Below are 20,058 nucleotides of genomic sequence, written 5' to 3' on the forward strand. Positions count from 1 at the left end.
AATTTTGTCAGTTGCATGAGAACAGTGCGAATCAAGTAACGTAATTTAATGACTGTGTAATTGTGAGGAGGAAATCTTTTCATCTTTTCTCACCTCCTAAAGTTATGAGACGACTCCTTCTTACTTTTATTCAACTCGGAGTCACTCTCTATCTATCATCTCTTCCCGGATTAGAGGCAAAGAGAGGATCCATAGGGGATGTCACACTCAAAGAATTTGAATCTCTTTTAAATAGTCAACAGTTCCTTGGAGTCTATTGGTGTAAGTTCCCTTCAAAGTTAGTAGTACGTATTTATTAGTGTTGGGTTTGTAATCAATTCTGGACCGGTTTGAGAGCGTTGTCATTTTTGTTCGACCAAACTAATTCACCCCTTCCAAGAAATTCGGTCTGGACCGGCCTCATAAAACTAATTCGGCGTAGAGTGATTTTATAGAACGATTGTTGATGTGTGCTCCCATAAAGTGTAGACATCAATAAAATGACTTAATTTTGCGGTTTAAAGTATTTCATAGCTCGTATAATTGGGTATAGAAAAATATCAGTCCACAGTTTTCCACATTTTTCATACACTTAAATCAATGTCAGATCAAATTAGTCCCCTTAATCTGGTTATATGAAATATTATCCTATTTTATATTCTTCAAAGGGTATATGTGATACATTTTAACAGTTTATGATAATATTTTCCTTAGTTAATAGATCTGTTTTTCGGATACTGGAAAATATTTTTCAAATCCATCTGTCTAATGTGATTATATGAACAGAGCCAAAGGACGGTCATTTTCTCTCTTATTTACAGTGCTAGGCAATTTAGCCTTAAAGCCATTTTCCATACAGGATATTTCGCCTTAATATATAAATAAATGAGATTTATTGGTCAAAATGATTGTTCCCTTGGAATTTTCCAAATCATGATATGTAATGTGCATTACTATAAAATCATTTAATGGTTGTTTTCCTGTTGGGAAAATGATGGAACCATGCCCTAAAATTTATGTGCATAAACCCAACAAAATCTCAATATATAATGAATTCGATCCATAAACAAAGTAGGTGATACAATTTGTATAATAATGACAGTAAAATTAACAAACACGACAACGATTCGAATAGAGGAAATATTTATCACTTGATGGATTACACATGTTAAAAAAACAAAAAAACCTCATGGACAAGTATAATATGAGGAAAGATTCTAATTCTATCACTATTCCCGTAAGAATGTAATGCAATTTATAGTCATAAATATTTAATATTTTGATTGCAACCAAAAATCAACATTAACGACGCATAGAGTTTGTGTAATTATACATTGAGGTGAAATATCTTTGAAACAAAATTACCATGCACCCGTATTTACGTCCCTATTAGCCATATTAAAAAGTTTTATTCAAAAATCTTCAATCATATTTCTCGACGTGAATGAGTGTAGCCAAACCGGAATCAAAATGGGTCTCACTAAGTGGAAATGTACCGTGAAATTTTCTCATTTCTCCTTTATTTTCATTTCCCATGTTCCCAAGTACAAATTGATTAAAAAGAACATTAGAAATAATGTTCCATGATTATAAACTTATGTATTTTTATACATGTTTTTCTTTCAGGTTGAGGAGAAGGGGATCTCCCTCTTCCCCCTACTTTTTTATATGTATAAGTTTTGCTTACATTGCATGTGAGACAGATTTAAATCAACACTTGACAAAAATCCCCTTACACTCTCTTACGACTACAGTTTATTGTGTATTATCTGAAAGGAACAAAAGAAGGTGGGCTCTCGTTTATTTGAGCCATGGCTGGTAGTCCGTCACTATTTGAGTTGAAAATAAGGGATCAGCATCACAAAGGATTTGTTTTTATAATTACTTTGTATTCACACGTGTCTACAATGTATGTACAATGATGAGTGCTCCTGCAAGGGTGTTTCACACTCCTTAAAAATATTATGTTTTTTTATCTTGTTAAAAAGGGTCGTTATATCAGAAAAAAAAACAAAAAAACATATTCTCAATAAAATAATATTGATAATAAGTGATGACGTATAATAAGACAAAACGAATCTTCAAAATCAGCATTAAAGAAATGACACAAATAAATAATTATCACACTAGATGGGAAAAACATCTTTTCAATGAAATAATATTAATAATTATTGCAGGGACGTCCGCAAGGGGTGGGCTGGAGGGATTGTAGTCTCCTCCGAATTTGAGGAATCATTGTTTTTTTATTACAGATATTTTTGATTAGGAAGACAAAATTTTACGCGAAAAAAGGCGTAGCGTTTTTTTTCAATCGGCAAATTATGCAGTAGTGAATGTAATATTTAAATATTTTTGTAAATAGCTATAGATTTTTAAATTATTTTTCCAAAATATTTTATTTTTTTGTGAATAGCTTAGATTTCTGATTAAAAAAATTAATAATATTGGAAATTTTTTTCTAAAAAAATTAATTTTCTGTGAAAGTCTAGAAATTTTTTTCTGTAAAATTTAATTTTCTGTGAAATGTTTTAATTTTTTGTAAATAACTGTGAATTTGTTTCTCACAAAATTAAATATTTGAAATTCCTTTCTTTTTAATTTTCAAAAATTTTTCCTAAAAATTTAATTTTCCATGAAGAGCTATAAATTTTTGGAAGTTTTTTTCCAAGAAATTAAAGTTTTTGTAAATATCTGTGCATTTTTTTCTCAAAAAGTTAAATATTTGAAATTAAAAGAAAAAAATTAATTTTCAAACTTTTTTTCTAACAATTTTAATTTTTGAGAAAGTAGAGGGGGAAAAAATCAATATTTGAAATTTAATTTTGGTGAACAGCTGTTGATTTTAGATTTTTTTTTCCCCAAATAATCAGTTTTTTTGTAAATAGCTTAAAAAAAATCGAAAAATTTAATATTTGACATATATTTTTTAATATTTAAAATAAAAAATTAAAACCAAAAACCAATCCCCTCCCCCTTCAAAATTTACATCTATATATACATACATTTCCTGCGGTCGCCCTTGAAGTGAGTGCGTATAATAGGACAAAATGAATCTTTAACATCAGCATTAAGTAAAAGGCAATCTGACACAAATAAATAATTATTCTTCTAGATGGGAAAAACTGCCGTACATGTGACCGAATCCTGAGTGAGTTGGACAAAAAAGTACCAGAATTGGAGGAGTCTGGGGTAAAACTTGTCAAATTGAATGATAAAAAGACGGCTAAGAAATATGGGATCCGTTCCTTTCCATCCCTGACATTTTTCAAAGGTGGGGATCCCCTCAATTTCCAAGGGGATTTGAGCAATGAAGAAGACACTATGGATTTCCTTACTGGACCTGATGCTCTCAACATGCCAGATAGAATTGAAGAGGTTCAAGCTCCACAATTAAGGAAGTTGATTGAGTCTCAGGAATATATTGCAGTTCTCTTTTGTAAGTTTTTTTAACAGGTTGATTGCACTATATCTTTTTAGTTGGTGGACTTGTTCAACCGCATCTATTTTAATTTATTTTCTGAGGCCTTTTAAATTAATTTCAATTGATTTTGTACACTCAGTGTATAATATTGAACATTACGTATTTATTGAGCCTTTAAAAAAAGATATTTAAAGCCACATGTGTACCAACTACGATAAAGTGATTGTGTGCCAAATGTGGCACACATTGCAATCAACGTGATTGATGTCATAATCAGGGCTGATTTGACTCTAAATAGGGCCTAAGGCAAATAGGAATGTTCCGGATCTTTTCTATCTTTTTTAAAGATTTGAATTTCATTGCAAATTATGTTTTTTTAAGAAAATGATTTCGAATCCTTGCTTTTTTTAAAGGAATAAAATGCAGAAACCTTTTATGGGTTTTTTTTTATTATTTAAGAGTGAATTTTGACTCTAATTTTTATACTGAAGCAATGGGACCGGTACAAATACACCCTCTAAAGTCCTTCCTGGTCATGATGATGACTTTATTTAATTATCTTTCTATTTAGATATTTCGAATCAGGAACAGAGCTCAAAAGTAATGGATTCCCTTGAAATGATTGATGAAAAAGCGGATAAATTGGGTGTTGCCTTTGTGAAAATAAATGATTTGGAATTAGTGGAGGAGTATCAATTAGGGGATTTACCCTCCCTTGTTTACTATAGAAATTCCGTACCTATAGTTTATGAAGGTAAACCTTAAGAATGTTTGGCAATAAACGTATGCTCATGGGAAATAATCTTTAAATCAGGTAGCCTGACTAGCGGAGAAAAGGTGTTGGAATGGATAATTCAAAACAGATCCACTGGAGATGAAGGAGATGTGATCGAGGATGTGAACATTGAATCTTTAGAGACTCTTGTATCATCACTAGACTACATTGCTGTTTTATTCTGTGAGTTTAAAATCAATCTGAGCTAATTCATATGTTGTGACCCATGACCATTCAAAAAAGTAGAACGATTTCCCTCAAAATTTAGTCAGGATTACATTTGTAGCCTTATGATTAATCCCTAGAAGCACACCACAAATTAAACGTTAACTTCCCTAAAATTCCCTCTCATAATTGAAGAAAAATAATACAAATTATCATTTACCGGGTTATGCCAAAGTTTTGAGACTAAAATGAACGAATTTAACAATGATGTATAATTTTGTATACATATATTGAATATAATTAATAATTAATCTTGACTAAGTAGGCAGGAATTAAGGCTTCCAGGAATTTCCTGCAGATGCTTTTGATGTAGGCATCTGACATGGGGATCCACTGCTCATTGATAGAATCCTTTAAGGCCTCAACATTTTGATGTTAAATTCTGCAGGGCTAGAACTTTACTTTCCACCAGATACTATAATCTGGCATATTCAGATCTGGTGATTTCTCCAAAAAAAAAACTGGAACATGGTTCAGTTTTGACCATATCTGCTGTCAAAAGTGGTACTTTTCTTGTTTGTAGAGAGAAATCACCATCCTTTTTGATACGCCATGATACGGTGAACCTTGATACATTGACGTACATGATTATGTCCGTCATGGAGAGATAAGGCTGCTCTTTAAAAGCAGCCTATAGCTTTAGTTGTCAATTTTCTTGGACAACCCCTCCAAGAGGCTTCTCCAAGATCCTCACCCTTATCCAGGCGCTCTTTAACAAGGTAGACATTTGCCTGTGAGCCATATTTGAACGCAATAACTGATGTTAGGGACAGTATGTTGTCTAACAATGTTGCAATCTTTCGCTTTTGCTGTTTTTGCTACATGATAATAAGCTTGTATAATGATGTTTTAACATAAAACAAAAGGGTAGACTCTGGGCTCTCTGTAGAAGGGGAAATAATCAAATTCTTATAGTATACGTTGAGTTATTAACCTTTCAAAATTGTCTCAAAACTTTTACACAACCCAGTAATATTCTATTTAAAAGGTCATACGAAGTCAATTAAAGTCTCATAAATCAAATAAATATTTTAAACGAGGGTAAACATTATTGTATATTTCAACATAAATTGAATAAAAAGCCCACAAGTGACATAAATCTGCTCATGAAATATTACACTGTTTACATTAATGTGCTAAAAATACAAATATTGGAATGTTTTTTTTTTTTTACATTTTTTCAAGATTGTATTTGTATTGATACAGCACATGTTATGATTAATATTCACTAACTTTACAACCATTTCTAAATTATGTATGTAAATCTACTAGATGATGCCAGTTCACGAAAGGCGGATATTCTATTGGAACTACTGGAGAAAATAGATGACGACTGTGATGCCAAGGGGGTTCATTTCGTGAAATTAAACGCTGAGACTGGAACTGAAGCTATTTCTACAAAATACGGAGTCAATTCTCTTCCAACTCTAGTGTTTTTTAACACTCGTGTTCCCAATGTATTTGATGGTAAGATTTCATTTAACTAAGTGCTCCATGACAAATATTATTTTATGAGGATAATCTGATTATATCCTCATGCTCAATATTATTTTATGATGGTCTTGAGCGTTGAGATAAACACATGATCAAGGATTAGCTGTGGCATGAATACATTTTTTTATTTGCCTCTCCTTTTTCTTACAGGGCAACTCATGGATGGACCAACTGTTTTACAATGGATTGTAAATCAAGTGGATGCAGAAATGATCGAAGAGGTCACTGGCACAATGCTTCATCGCCTAGTGAAGAATAGTAAACGATTAGTTGTCTTATTTTGTAAGTACATTGGATACGCCATCATTGCAGTCACACATACTTGTTATTTATTACGAAATTACGATCTCAACTCGGGCAATAAAAAATTTCTACCACCACAAAAAGTCAAAGGTTTAGCTGTGGAAGGATGATATATAATTAATTATACATAGGCTCTCCTTCAAAGACAGTCAACTCCTCTATATCTTTACAATATATCAATTATTAGTTATGAACCATAATATATACTTTTGTGAGATTTGAAATAAAAAAGTACCATAAATAATTATTCATTTATTTGAGTGCCTTTTTATTTTCTATCTGACAAAAGGATCTGAGAGCCAGAGAGAGAGAGAAAGAGACCATCCTTTTAATTTGCAATAAATAGAAACATGTTCCTTTTTGAAGATTCACACCCAACATTTAATAGGGAGAATCAAAATCAACATTGGGATAATAATGATATATGATTTGAGATTAGAAAAATCCAATTTCTAATCCTCTTAAAGGTACACACTACTCTTGAAATCAATTTATGTAATTGATTCTTATATATGTGTTTTATCAATCCAAGAGGAAGCTAACACGATTCAGGGGTGTCCTCAGGATTATAGTTTTGGGTGGACCTTGGTTTTCGGAACTTTTTTGGGGAAAAAAAATAAAAATAAAGAGCCCATATTTATTCACAAAAAATTAATTTTTTGTGAAAAAAAAATCAAAAATTAAATCGAAAATATTATATTTTGTAGAAATTTGCATCAAAAATCCACAGTTATTCACAAAAAAATAAATTTTTTAAATTTCAAATATTATATTTTTTTTTAAATTTAAAAAAAATTATTTTTTCTTCGAAGAAATATTAGATTTTTTTGAAAAAAATTCAAAAATCAACAGTTATTCATAGAAAATTAAATTTTTGAAGAAAAAAAATTCATAGCCATTAGGAGAAAATTAATTTTTTTTGGAAAACAATTTCAAAAATCCACAGCTATTCACAAAAAATTACAAAGAAAAAAAAATTGAAAATTATATTTTTGTAAAAATGGCTAAAACTTTGGTAAGTAACTGTCAAGAGATGCTAGATAGAGTTGACTAAAGAGACTATAGAGTGGTGCCATGTATATCAATCAAGAATAGTTTTTTCTTATCTCTAATTCTGATTCGTCTAAAATTCTGCAAATGCGCGCCATTTTCATCTCTTGCGCAGTTCATTCTTATTACGTCTTTTCACTAAGATTCATCTAATGTAAATTTAATACAAGTCAACGTTTTGGAAAGGGTTATGAAGTTTTCCTTATACATAATTGCACCAGAGATATAAACCATTAATTAAAACCATAGTTCACAGTAATTGAATCAAAGTGATGCTCTAAGAAATAATAAAAGTTATTTTAAAACAAAAATACATAACCTAATCATCAAAAAAGGGTATTTATTATTTTATATTTTGATCGAGGTTACGTGAATCCTGAACATGATTCATCTACATAGTTTTTGATTACTTTTTATTTCCCCCATTCTCCCTCCTTTTCCCTTTTAGTCTCTTTAGATGTGACTAGCTTTTATTTAGTTGTGCTGATGAGGGTGGAAACTTTTCAGACTACCCTTGTTAATGATATAAATTGCTGATTGAACCTTTTCTTGAACTTTGTTCAAGATTGGTTTTATGTTATCCTCCCACTGTTCTAACATTCAATGTAAAGTAGGGAGTTGCTTTGACTAAGAGGCTAACCGGATGTGTAATGTGAGCTATTAACTCATTCATAAACAGGTGTACGAAGCTCCCTTCATTCGCGGAACTTCATCATTCTCCACTTCAAAAAATAAAATGTTGCTGTGTTATTTTTTTATTTTTTTTCATTCACTTAACCTTTTTGACATCCCTTAATACTGAAACAAATTGAAAAATAATAATTTCTTCATCAAATAATATGAAAATGAGAAAATTGTTTTGAGTTATGCTCATTATACCTACGTATACAAGTATATTGGGTTTGTGAGATGAAGTTACTCATTTCCTCAGAGTGTTAATAAATGGAAACACAGGATGTTTTTTCTTCTTTTAAATTTATGAAGATTAATTATAAATTTAATATATGATGTGTTAGTAGGACTCGTTTATTTTATCAGCAATAACAGATTAGTGATGCAAGGGTTGGCTTTTTTTTATCCTACGAGTCTCGCTTCTTTTGAATTATGTAATCCTACCCGATTCTCACATTTAATAATTTTTGACTACTATAGAATATTTAACAAATCCCAAGAATACTTAATTATGTCTTATTGCCCAACATCGAATAGCTACTTTTTAATTCAATGTATTTTATGGGAAATTTTTTGCCCCTTGAAATAAAAAAGTTCATTGATAAAATTGGCAGAATCCGCCATTTACAACTGTTGCGTTCTTTGTGAACAACCTCTACTGTTATTTATTAAATTCTGGACACGAATGTTAGTGGAATCTGTAAATCAGTAGTTCCTCTGAGGAATAACCAGTCTTTCAAGTTTTGAAACATTTACAACGTGAGATTATTAAACATACTTCTAATTCAATATTACTCTTCTAAGAAAATACCTTCACTTCAAATTCAAGGTTACCTTTTCTATGTTTGAAAAAAAATAAAAAATAAATGCGAAAATTCAATGTGTGGAATAGAAGAATGATAAAGGGCGGAGTTGCGTTAGTTTCTAGCCTATTAAGTGTGGACTTAAGGTCCCTGGCATGGCGACTCTTTTGTTTAGTAATAAGATATATGACATTAAATGTGTAAACAAAGCTTAAGGGAGGAATGAGCTAATTTTTGTTGTAATATGGGTTGAATAACTGTGAAATACACTATTAGACATGTGGGTAATTTGCAGACTACAAGTCAAACCGCGCAATACTAGAGTAGACAATGCTGCCTATAATTCATAATATTTGATATAAAAGTAGAGAAAATAATTATGTTCCAGTTTTAGGAGAATAAAAGGGGATTTTCTCTGAGCCTAGTATTGGATTTTTTTTTTTCTTCAAAAGTTGATAGCTATTACAAGTGAGTGATATAGAGATAAAAAGATAATAAATGGTCTCAGATTTTTTTTTTCAAACAAGATTTCAAATAAAAATTTAAGAAAGAAAAATGTATCTTTGTCCAAGGCCCATCTCCCGATAAAGCCATCCCCAATCCCTTTTACTTTTTCTACACACTTTTCTTCATAACAGATAAAAAAAATGACTTGGAATGCACTGCAATGCTAAGTATACTCGAACAAATCGATGATAACCTTCTGAATGAGGGAATCAATATGGTAAAAGTCAGCCAGAGTCAATCACTTGAAGAATATGGGATTGAAAAAGCACCTGGAATTGTTTATATTGAAAATGGAATTCCATACTTGTATCCGTGTAAATATATCATGCATATCATTCTCCTTTGCAAACCCCTCCGATGACCTGAGTTTAATGAGAAACGCTACGGGTGTTCCGTGTGCATCTTGTTATTTTCAGGTTATAAAATTAATCCAAGGTGAACACGGCGGCGTTACCTCAGAGAAACACAAAATGGTCAACTTTTGATGTTTCTGCTTCTATTCTCCTAATCAGAGTTCTGAGCATTGATTGGTTGAATGAAAATAAGCTCTTGCTTAATAAAATATGAATAATTCTCAAATTGATTTTGGACCTTTTTTCTTATTTGGAGAAAAGGTTTTGAGATACAATATAGGTAACGACGTGTGTGTCAAACGACTCTGACTTAGTGAAAGAATCTGAGTGTTCTCCAATCATCATCTTTGACTATTTCAGAGTAATCTTCCGTAAAATATATCCCTTACTTTTTTTTACCTATATAGTACATATACTCCTCATGAAAACGTTTTTATTTGAACTCCAATTTTATTTTAGTTGAATTAGAGAATTCTCAAGAACTAGTCAACTGGTTGATTTATCAAGCAGTTGAGGATGAAATAGAAAACATTACTGAAGAAATGTTTTTAAAATTAAATGAAGATAATAAAACTGAAATAGTCGCTCTTTTCTGTAAGTCTAAAAAATTCATCCATTCCACGACAATACCATTGCAGGGGGGTTCCCAGGGGTTGGGAATTAAATTAAGGAATTTTCCCTCTTTACTAGAAAATTTCGTATTGAAATTTTTTTCAAAAAAATTTATAGTTCAAAAAAATAAATTTTCTATGAATAGCTATAGATTTTTGAATATTTTTTCGAATTTTTTTTATATTTGAACTATAATTTTTAATTTTCTGTGAATAGCTACTTTTTTTCGAAATATTTTCAAAAAAATTTAATTTTTGTGAACAACTACAGATTTTTGAATTTTTTTTTAAAGATGTAACATTTGAACTATTATTTTAAATTTTTTGTTAATAGTTTCTGTTTTTTTTGAGATTTTTTTCTAAAAATATAAAATTTTGTGAAAAACTACGGATTTTTGAATTTTTTCCCCAAAAAATTAATTTTTTGTCAACAACTACGGATTTTTGAAATTTTTTTGTGAACAACTGTGGATTATCGAATTTTTTTTCCAAAAAGTTTAATTTTTTGAGAATAGATATGGATTTTTGAATTTTTTTCCAAGAAATTTAATTTTTCAAGTTTTTTTCCAAGGAATTCTAATTTTGACAAAGACCAGGCGCTCTCCCGCCAAAAAATATATATATATACATTTTTATATAATCCTGTGGACGCCCCTGCATTATGACTTCTCCTGCTACTTGGTCTCATTAATTGCGCAATCCCTAGCCTAAAAGTTACTCTCATGACATCCCTTATCACTTGACATCTCTTAAAATATTCATTGATGAAAACTATGTACATACTTACAAACACTCCGATCCATAATGAGGTCATCACCCTCATAATATTTTAACAATTCTAATTCTTAAATCCATAATTTACCTCTGTCACTCTGGGTGTAAATATATGTTATTTGAACTTGTATTAATTTGAATGACTCATTGAGTAAATACAGACGAAAAAAATAATGACTCAAACAAAGTTTGACGAAATTTGAATATAAAAAAATTAAAATATCCGAGTAATTTTGACCTTCATTTCTAGATGAATCAGATACCCCCGAATCCACTCAAGTTCTTAATGCATTGGAGTCCATTGACGATGACTGTGACAAACATGATATCATTATGGTTAAAATCAGTGATAACTCCGTGGCCAAAAAGTATGGAGTTATAAAGTATCCTTCATTAATTTTCTTTGAAGAAAACATCCCATTTATCTTCACTGGAGACTTGCTCAACGAAGATGAAGTACTTGGATGGCTCATACATCAAAAAAAATCGGATGAAGTCGAAGAAGTTAATCTCAAAATTTTGGAAATGCTTCTTGATGAAAACGATTATGTATCTACACTTTTCTGTGGGTTAAGTCCTTTCACTCCCGCATTTAAAGCAAACTAAACCATTATTTCTCCATTTGAAATTTTTTTTAGATGACAAATTGGATCGCACTTCAAAAAAGGCTACTGACCAACATTGAAAATATTGATGATGATTTAGACGCAAAGTCCATTGTTCTCGTCAAGATCTCTGTGGATTCCATCTCAGACTCTACCCTGCCCTCAAAGTTTGATATTGAAAATATTCCTTCATTAATCTTATCAGTGAAAAAAGTATTCCATACTTTTAAAGGTAATCTTACTATAATAAATGTATATACATATATAATTTTGAACTTCGTATATTTTTTAATTAGGTGATTTAACTAAGGAAAATACAATACTTGGTTGGATCCTTTCTACGATAAATCCAGACAAAGTTCCGCAAACGACACCTCCAATCGTTGAAAACACATCTCCCTCTCCAACAACAACAACAACAACAACTGTAAAACCTGAGCAAACGCCTGAAAATAAGCCAAAAAAGAAAAACACTTCTAGAATTTCCCAAACTTCTGCTCAAACTAAGTCAGAAACACCAATCGTAAAACGTGCTCAGACTACTGTCACACCATCAAGAGTAAAATCAACTCCAATAAAAAAAGAGGTTTCATCTGGCTCAACATCAGGTTTGAGAGCAAGTCGACATAACGAGGAAAAAGAAAATGTACCAATGGTGAAAGAGGCACACTCCGATTCAAATAACGAAACATTGCGAATTGAGAGATTGAAAATGGTAGAAAAATCCTCAAATCTCGTCGTATTTTTCTGTAAGTTTGAAAAATGCGATTATGTTTGGGATTGATTATTTATAATTAAATGACTTTTAATTACAGATGGAAATTTGGATAAGGTCTCGAATAAGGTCATGAGTGGTCTAAAGAAAACTGAAGAAAAATTGAATTTAAAAGAACTCATATTTTTGAATTTAAATGCCAACGATTACCCTGAAATCACAGTTTCTGCCATACCGTCTTTGGTCTACTTCAAAAGTGGAAAGCCCATTGTTTATACGGGTAAGAAAGGGTTTTATATGTTTTCTCACGAACGTATTCATCAAACCAATATAACTATTAATATTTAGAGAATATGATGAACGAAGGCTCCATTTATCACTGGGTTCTTGAAGAATATAACATGAACAAGGATGTAATTGAGCATTATGCTTCAACGAGACTCCGAAAACTCATCGAGGAAAATGTTTACGTTATGGTGTATTTATGTAATAAGTGTTTTTCGTTATTATGTCTTTTCTGAATATTTTTTCCCAAATTCCGGTTGAATCAAAAATGCCGATTCATCTTAATTCATTTTTATAATACTTTAGATAACTCAAAGTGTTCAGTCTGTGAAGAAGCATTAAAAAACCTTGAAGAAATAGACGATGATATGGAAGCTGTTGGTGTTATGTTTGTCAAGACGGATGATAACGATTTCATAAAGGAAATGGGTATTGAGGATTTACCAAGCATTATTTACTTTGAGAATTCAGAACCGAGTATTTACGACGGTAATCCTGGAGAAGAAAGCGAGTTACTCACTTGGCTTTTATATCAAATGAAGGAAGATACCATTGAAAACATAAATAGACAACTTCTCTTCAAAATGATTGGAGAACACGAATTCCTTGCAGTATTCTTTTGTGAGTATCCCGATATCAAGGAATATTTTTATAATAAAAGAAAAGAGGTTGCGTGTGAGTGTACCATTTAAAACTTGCGTGGAGCTGATCATTTTATATTTTGGGTATATTTGTATCTTTAATTAAACTTGATAATGATCATTATATATGGATTGTGTTTATTATATTATTTTTCCACATAACATGTTTATTTGAGCAAAAATAATAAAACATTTTTGCTTTGCACTTAGCATGTGTTTTAGAAATTTCAAGTTTTTCTTTTGATTTTTTTTTGTTTATACAGATGACACCATTTTTTGTAGAAATTTGCTAATCTAATTACTAATCAATTTGAGAAAATATTAAATATTTAGCATTGGGAAATTGGCATTTTACACAGCCTATTTACAATTTCATATTTCCAGATGAAAATGATGAGAATTCGTTAAAAATGTTACGGCATTTAGAATTAATAGATGATGAAGTGTCTCAGTACGGTGCAAGGATTGTCAAAATCAATGATGCTCTTATGTCTAAAAAATATGGACATCGTAATCCACCTGGTCTCGGATATTTTAGAAAAGGAAACTATATCAAATATGATGGTTCGCTAGATATTTTAATAAATATATTTTGTGTACAAGTTGTAACTTGTACTAGCAAATTATACAAGTTATCATCCTGCTATTTCTAAGTACATCATCATGTCAGTTCAGTAAACAAATATTAATAGATGTTATCTTTTTATTTTGATCTATTAAAATTACGCATTTATTAAGTATTATAACTACGTACATTTACATTTTTAAGTGCCATATAAATTCCGTTTTTATTTCGTAAGGGGAAATATATTCGTCAAAGGATATTTTTAGCAGAGGCGCATTAGCCTCATTTTAAGGGGGTTTAACTCCCCCCTAAAAATATATATCATATACATATATGTATAAAACAAACCTATTTACGCAAGTATTATGGTGATGATAGTTGTGAGGCTCAATCCCCACAAATTATGAAAGCTAACAACGGGACGTTGCGAGCGTTTCTGGTTTTAGAATGATAATTATGAAACGGGACAATTTTTTGAATGTTTAGTCTGCTATGACTAAAACAATTTATTTTATATTCTAGACGAAATAAAGACGCGACTAAACTTGACAAAGAAAGTACAAAATGTAATCAAACAAAATGTGACGAATTTAAGACGAAATTAACACTGCATAGAGTTCTATTAGTAATTAGTTAATCAAAGTGGTCAAAAATTACATCGTTAATATATCAACCATCAATAGAACATTAAATTATTACGTACTCTTCATTTAATATTGTTTATCTCATTTTGGGGGGTTGAAATTTGTACAATTTGCTTATATACAAGAGGCAACTAGTATATATTATTCGATTACATTATTGATTCAATGCACAATCCTCTATTAACATTATATTAGGAGACATATTTGATGACGAAGAAATGTTGGATTGGCTAACTGATCCAAATATAATGGAAATCTCGGATCAAATTGAGAAAGTGAACACAAAAATGTTTGAAAAGTTACGTGTAAGAAACGAACATTTAGCTGTTTTATTTTGTAAGTTAATTCTACTTATGATGACAATAGGTTTGAATTGTTTCCGTATCATAACTTTTCTATTTAGATACAGAGTTGGACTGCAAGCAATGTCAAACTGTATTAAAGGAACTCGAAAATATTGATGATGATGCGGAAGCTTCGGGTACTGTATTATAAATTGTTGTTTATGCACATGAACTTTTAGAGAATGAACTAAGAGAAGAGGGGATAAATAATTATGAAAGGTCATAATTTATATGTTTTCCCAACAATTTAATTAAGACGCAATATTTATACATCAATTAAAAATACTTATTAATTTATTTCCCCTCTATTGATTTCATGATCTCTTAGAATGTAATGTAAATTTAATTTCCAGCTACAACGTTTGAATCTTTTCATAATGCTTTAACAATTTAAAAAACAGGAATTCCCATAGTAAAATTGGAGGATAAAGACTTGGGAAGAAATGTTGGAGTATTTGCATATCCTTCAATTGTTATATTTAGAAACTTTGGTGAAGAAGCTGTCATATATTCCGGGGATTTAAAGAATAAAGAATCTATTTTGGAGTGGCTTTTAGTTCAAAAGGATCCTGGAAATCAAGCTATCGAAAGTATGGAGGGAACAATTTTAAGAAAAACAATTGAAGCGTCTGATAGTATTGCTGTGTTCATGTGTAAGTAATTGGCATAAATACATTTTCAAGGCTTTTGATCTATTTTGTCGTACTTTATTCAATAGATACCCAAGATGAAAGGTGCATAAATTGTATTAGTATTTTGCAAGGACTCGAAAATATTGATGATGATGCTGAAAGACATGGAGTTGATTTTTTAAAGACAACTGATGAAACATTTTCTGAAGAGATGGGAATACATTACTTTCCAGGTTTAGTTCATATTCAGGATAATATTCCGAACATTTATGATGGCAATATGGATGCAGAAGAAGAAATTCTTGATTGGCTCATTGAAATGAAGGTTGAGCATAATATAGAACTCATTACTCGTCCAATTTTAGAGTCCATGGTTCAGAAAGTTCAATACATGGCGGTGTTCTTTAGTGAGTATTATTAAAACTATAAGTCTTGCAATTTTAATAATAATTAATATGTATATTTAATTCAATCAAACCCAGTCAAGCAGAACTGCCGAACTTGTGATCAAATACTCGTTGAGTTAGAAAAAATAGACGATGAGTGCGATAGTTATGGAATTCTAATGGTTCGCTTAAAAGATCCCCAATTGGCTAAACGTTATGGAATCAAAACTTTCCCATCATTAGTATATTTCAGAAATGGAAATCCCTTGACTTTTGAAGGTAAGTTAAACGAATTAAACTACTCAGAATAGTATTTTAGTTGATTCCCAGCTCATCAAAGGGTTTTAAAATATGATACTTCATATTATTTACCCAATTTCAAGGTTGCACATATATCGGTTTGGGGGTTCTATCGGTTCGGGTTCTTGAACTGGTATACTCAAAGTCAGAGAGGGTAGTATTGTTTATTGGTCTCGGTTCAATAGATTGGGAAATGATCATTTAGAAAGAGTAACATACTATATAAAAATGTCAAATTATCCGTATAAGTTGTCCGACATGTCTATACAATAATTGTTTGTATTTATTCGTGGATTGGTAAAAAGCCACTAAAAGATATTGACTAATAAGGGCAGATGAAAGCATCTCACTATTCCAGGGCTTTACATAAACCCTTATCCGACCATCCGGGACAGGTAAATTGCTTTATCGGACAGATTATATGGTCTCCAAACGTCATATTTTAGTGAAAAAAATTACATAAAGCCCTGCCTTCTAGTTTGAACCAATTGCTGAATTTAGACCGGACCCGATAGAACCACCGAACAGTTATCACATACAACCTTGCTCACTATAGTATTTATAATACATTTTAGAAATTTCATTCGCGTATTATTGTTAATGAATGTATTAAGTGTTTGATTGATGAATTACTTTTTTCCATCATTTGAGTAACATCTAGCTAAATGTTCTTAATAAAAATAATGAATTGATGAAATCATGATATTTTAAGTATTAAATATTGAATGTCTACAAAAATATCAAAACAAAACAACAGATAGGAAATATGATTCTTATCTTCTTTGCCTCTTCGATAGATTTAATGTAATCTGCTACTTTATCCATGATATTTGTGTTTAATTATTGATTGATTATACATCAACAAACTCATATTATAAACGACATTCTTTATCCTTGAATTTCTATATTTTTAAAGAAATATACAAACTCAGTAATTTTAAAGATTCTTAGTAATTCATGAATATGCATAAAATAAAATAAACACGATGCCAGGCTAAAAAATTTATCAAGTGGTATAAAGTTCACTTTTTGTGGGACAGACTAGAATACTAAAGGTCGTTATGAAATAGCAAAAATTTTGCCGACTTAGACAAAACTCAAGGTAGTTAAAATATGAATGAAGGAACTTTTGATGTGAATTTTATCAAGTCATTTTTTTGTATATATGTGCTATGTAATGTACTGTTATTGATGAACTTTAGGAGACTTAAAAGATGAAATGTCCGTTTTGGAATGGCTAATTGATGACGAGAATCGTGAGTTGGATGATGAAATTGAGGCTGTTAATTTTAAAATGCTCATCAAACTCATTGAAAGATCTGAACTAATGGCTGTGTTTTTTGTAAGTAGAACCTACATTTTTAGAGTAGTTTAACAAGGGAAATTAAAATTGTTTCTTCTTATTTTATAGACGATCAATATTGTAACGAATGTGAAGTTATTTTGGAAGAGTTGGAAAGGATAGATGATGAAGCGGATATGTTTGGCATTGATTTCATTAAGAACGACGATCCCATAGCTGCAAAACACTTTCTAGTATTTAACGCTCCTTCTCTGGTGTACTTTAGGCATGGAATCCCCATCACTTACGATGGAGACCTTCTGGATGGGGAGAAAGTATTATCTTGGCTTACGTCGAAAGATGTCTTTGAATTGAAAGACTTTATAGAGCCAGTCAATCGGAAACTATTGGATAAGCTATTGGACGAGAATGATTTTGTTGCTGTATTTTTCTACACGGAGAATTGTAAAGACTGCGATGGGATACTATCTGGTTTAGAAAAAGTAGATGCTGATACAGAAGGTTTGGATATTACTTTTGTAAGAGTAAACGATCCTCGCTACGCTAAGAAGTATGGAGTCAATAAACTTCCTTCCTTAGTCTATTTTAGAAGAAGATTTCCAAGTATATACCGAGGTACATAATATATTGTATATTCAATTATAAAATCCAGAGATGGCCTTAGGCCACTGCAACCTATGTTGTAGCAATGATCCTGTATTAAAATAAATATGTTTTTAAAGAAAAACATTGAAAAATAAGATTCGAAATGATCCTCGCACGTTTATCTTTTCACCATGTAATCAGACTATCACCAACCCTAGCTTTACTTACTTAGATTGGGATTTTGGGCCCATGCAATCTGTTTTAGTACTATAATAAATCATTATATTATTAATTAGTCCTCAAATCATTTATTCCTTTCCAGAAAGTCTACACAATGAAACTGAAATCCTGGACTGGCTAAAATCAAATCGTTACAAAACAGTGGAGCTGGATCTCTTTATGTATGCTATAGTTCTCATGGGCCTCCTTTTTCTTCTATATACAGCCTTTCTTCATTTTGGTTTTCGGCCACAAACCATTGAGAAGAAGAAAAAAAGAGTAATGACTCTTTGAAATATACGGATATTGTGGAACAGAAAATGAAATAAATATGGCTGTGTGTTATACTTTGATATTATTATATTCCAAATGCATAAAATTGTTTTACACATTTGTACCAAAGAAAAAATAGAAAGAAAGAAGAAAAAGTTCATATGTGGCCCGTCAACACAAAAGCATGCCTAAATGATTTGTCTTAAAATTGAGGGTGGAGTGCATTTCAAATTCTTCCATGAATAGTCGTCAATTTCCATCAACAAATTGTTAATAGTAACCCTTAGAAGGCACAGGCATTTGCACTAGGAGTAGCCACAATAGAATAATGATAAATTTGAAAGGCCAAATCGCGTCAATATAAGCATATTAAATCAAATAAACGTTTAAAACTATACTTAAAATTATTGGGTATCTTAATACATCCTGCAAATTTGAATACCAAGGCCATACATTGACCAAGGGCGTACGCAAGATTATATATATATATTTTTGAGGGGGATTGGTTTTGAATTTTTTAGGAAAAAAAATTGACAAATTATTTTTTTTTTAAATTTCAAATATCATTTTTTATTTTTAAATTTAAAAATCCACAACTATGCGCAAAAAATACCAAAACTCCACAATTGTTTACAAAAATTAAATTTTTTTGAATTTTTTTTCAAAAATCCTCAGTTGTTCTCATAAAATTGAATTTTCTGGAATAAAAATTTGAAACCAAAATTGTCCTGTTAAAAAGCAAAAATTTCAAATATTAAATTTTCATGTTAAAAACCAAATATTACTTTTTTTTGGGGGGCTACAGCCCTCCGGCCAACCTCCTGCGGATGTTTGAAGTAAATAAATAAATGGCGATTTTTTCATTTTCTTAATTTTGTTTAAGACTGTTTTTTTGTTGACGTATCACATATTTCATTGATATTTAGTTCTACTTATACTAATCAAAATTCTAGAAAATAAAAGAAATATATATTATTCTATTTATTGAGCTGAAGAGTTATTAATCAAATAATTCTTATCTGGAAATATGTGGGTGGGTGGCATTTAGGAGTCTTTCGAATGGGGGAAGAAACTCCTTGGTATTGATTATCTGATCGCATTGGTTGATATTTCAAACTCTTTGTTTCGATAATGATAAAAGTTTTCCGTGAATCGCTATGGGTTTTTTAAATTTTTTTCCCCAAAAATTTAATATTTAAAATTTTTTGTGAATCACAGTGGATTTTTGAAAAAAATTTCCAACAACTTAAACATTAGAAATTTAATATTTAAAATTTTTTTCCTAAAGTTTTGAAATAAATTTTTAAACATTTAATTTTAGAAATGTTTTCCTACAAACTTAATTTTTTGTGAATAGCTGTGAATTTAAAAAAAAAAAAAATCCAAAAATTTAATATATGAAATTTTTTGTGAATAGCTGTCGATTTTTGAAATATTTTTCCAAAAATTAAACATTAGAAATTAAATTTTTACAATTTGCTTTCAAGAAATTAAATTTTTACAATTTGTTTTCAAGAAATTAAATTTTTACAATTTTTTCAAGAAATTAAATTTTTACAATTTTTTTTCAAAAAATTAAATTATTATATTTTTT

General features: G+C 30.5%; 1 protein-coding gene across 1 annotated transcript; it reads left to right on the plus strand.

Annotated features, from left to right (window-relative positions):
- LOC121122398 (hulk) lies at positions 1-19,444 on the plus strand. The gene is given in 24 exon segments (XM_040717375.2): positions 1-261; positions 3,092-3,415; positions 3,972-4,154; positions 4,215-4,358; positions 5,673-5,867; positions 6,045-6,176; positions 9,361-9,543; positions 10,042-10,176; positions 11,218-11,532; positions 11,606-11,625; positions 11,627-11,804; positions 11,869-12,321; positions 12,388-12,567; positions 12,636-12,773; positions 12,879-13,193; positions 13,598-13,777; positions 14,618-14,758; positions 14,826-14,903; positions 15,168-15,419; positions 15,485-15,805; positions 15,881-16,063; positions 17,287-17,442; positions 17,445-18,002; positions 18,295-19,444. Coding segments are annotated over 24 exon segments (5,112 nt in total). The 5' UTR covers positions 1-104; the 3' UTR covers positions 18,486-19,444.
- The last annotated feature ends 614 nt before the right edge of the window (positions 19,445-20,058 follow it).

The sequence above is a fragment of the Lepeophtheirus salmonis genome, chromosome 8, assembly GCF_016086655.4.
Source record: "Lepeophtheirus salmonis chromosome 8, UVic_Lsal_1.4, whole genome shotgun sequence".
Taxonomy (NCBI): domain Eukaryota; kingdom Metazoa; phylum Arthropoda; class Copepoda; order Siphonostomatoida; family Caligidae; genus Lepeophtheirus; species Lepeophtheirus salmonis.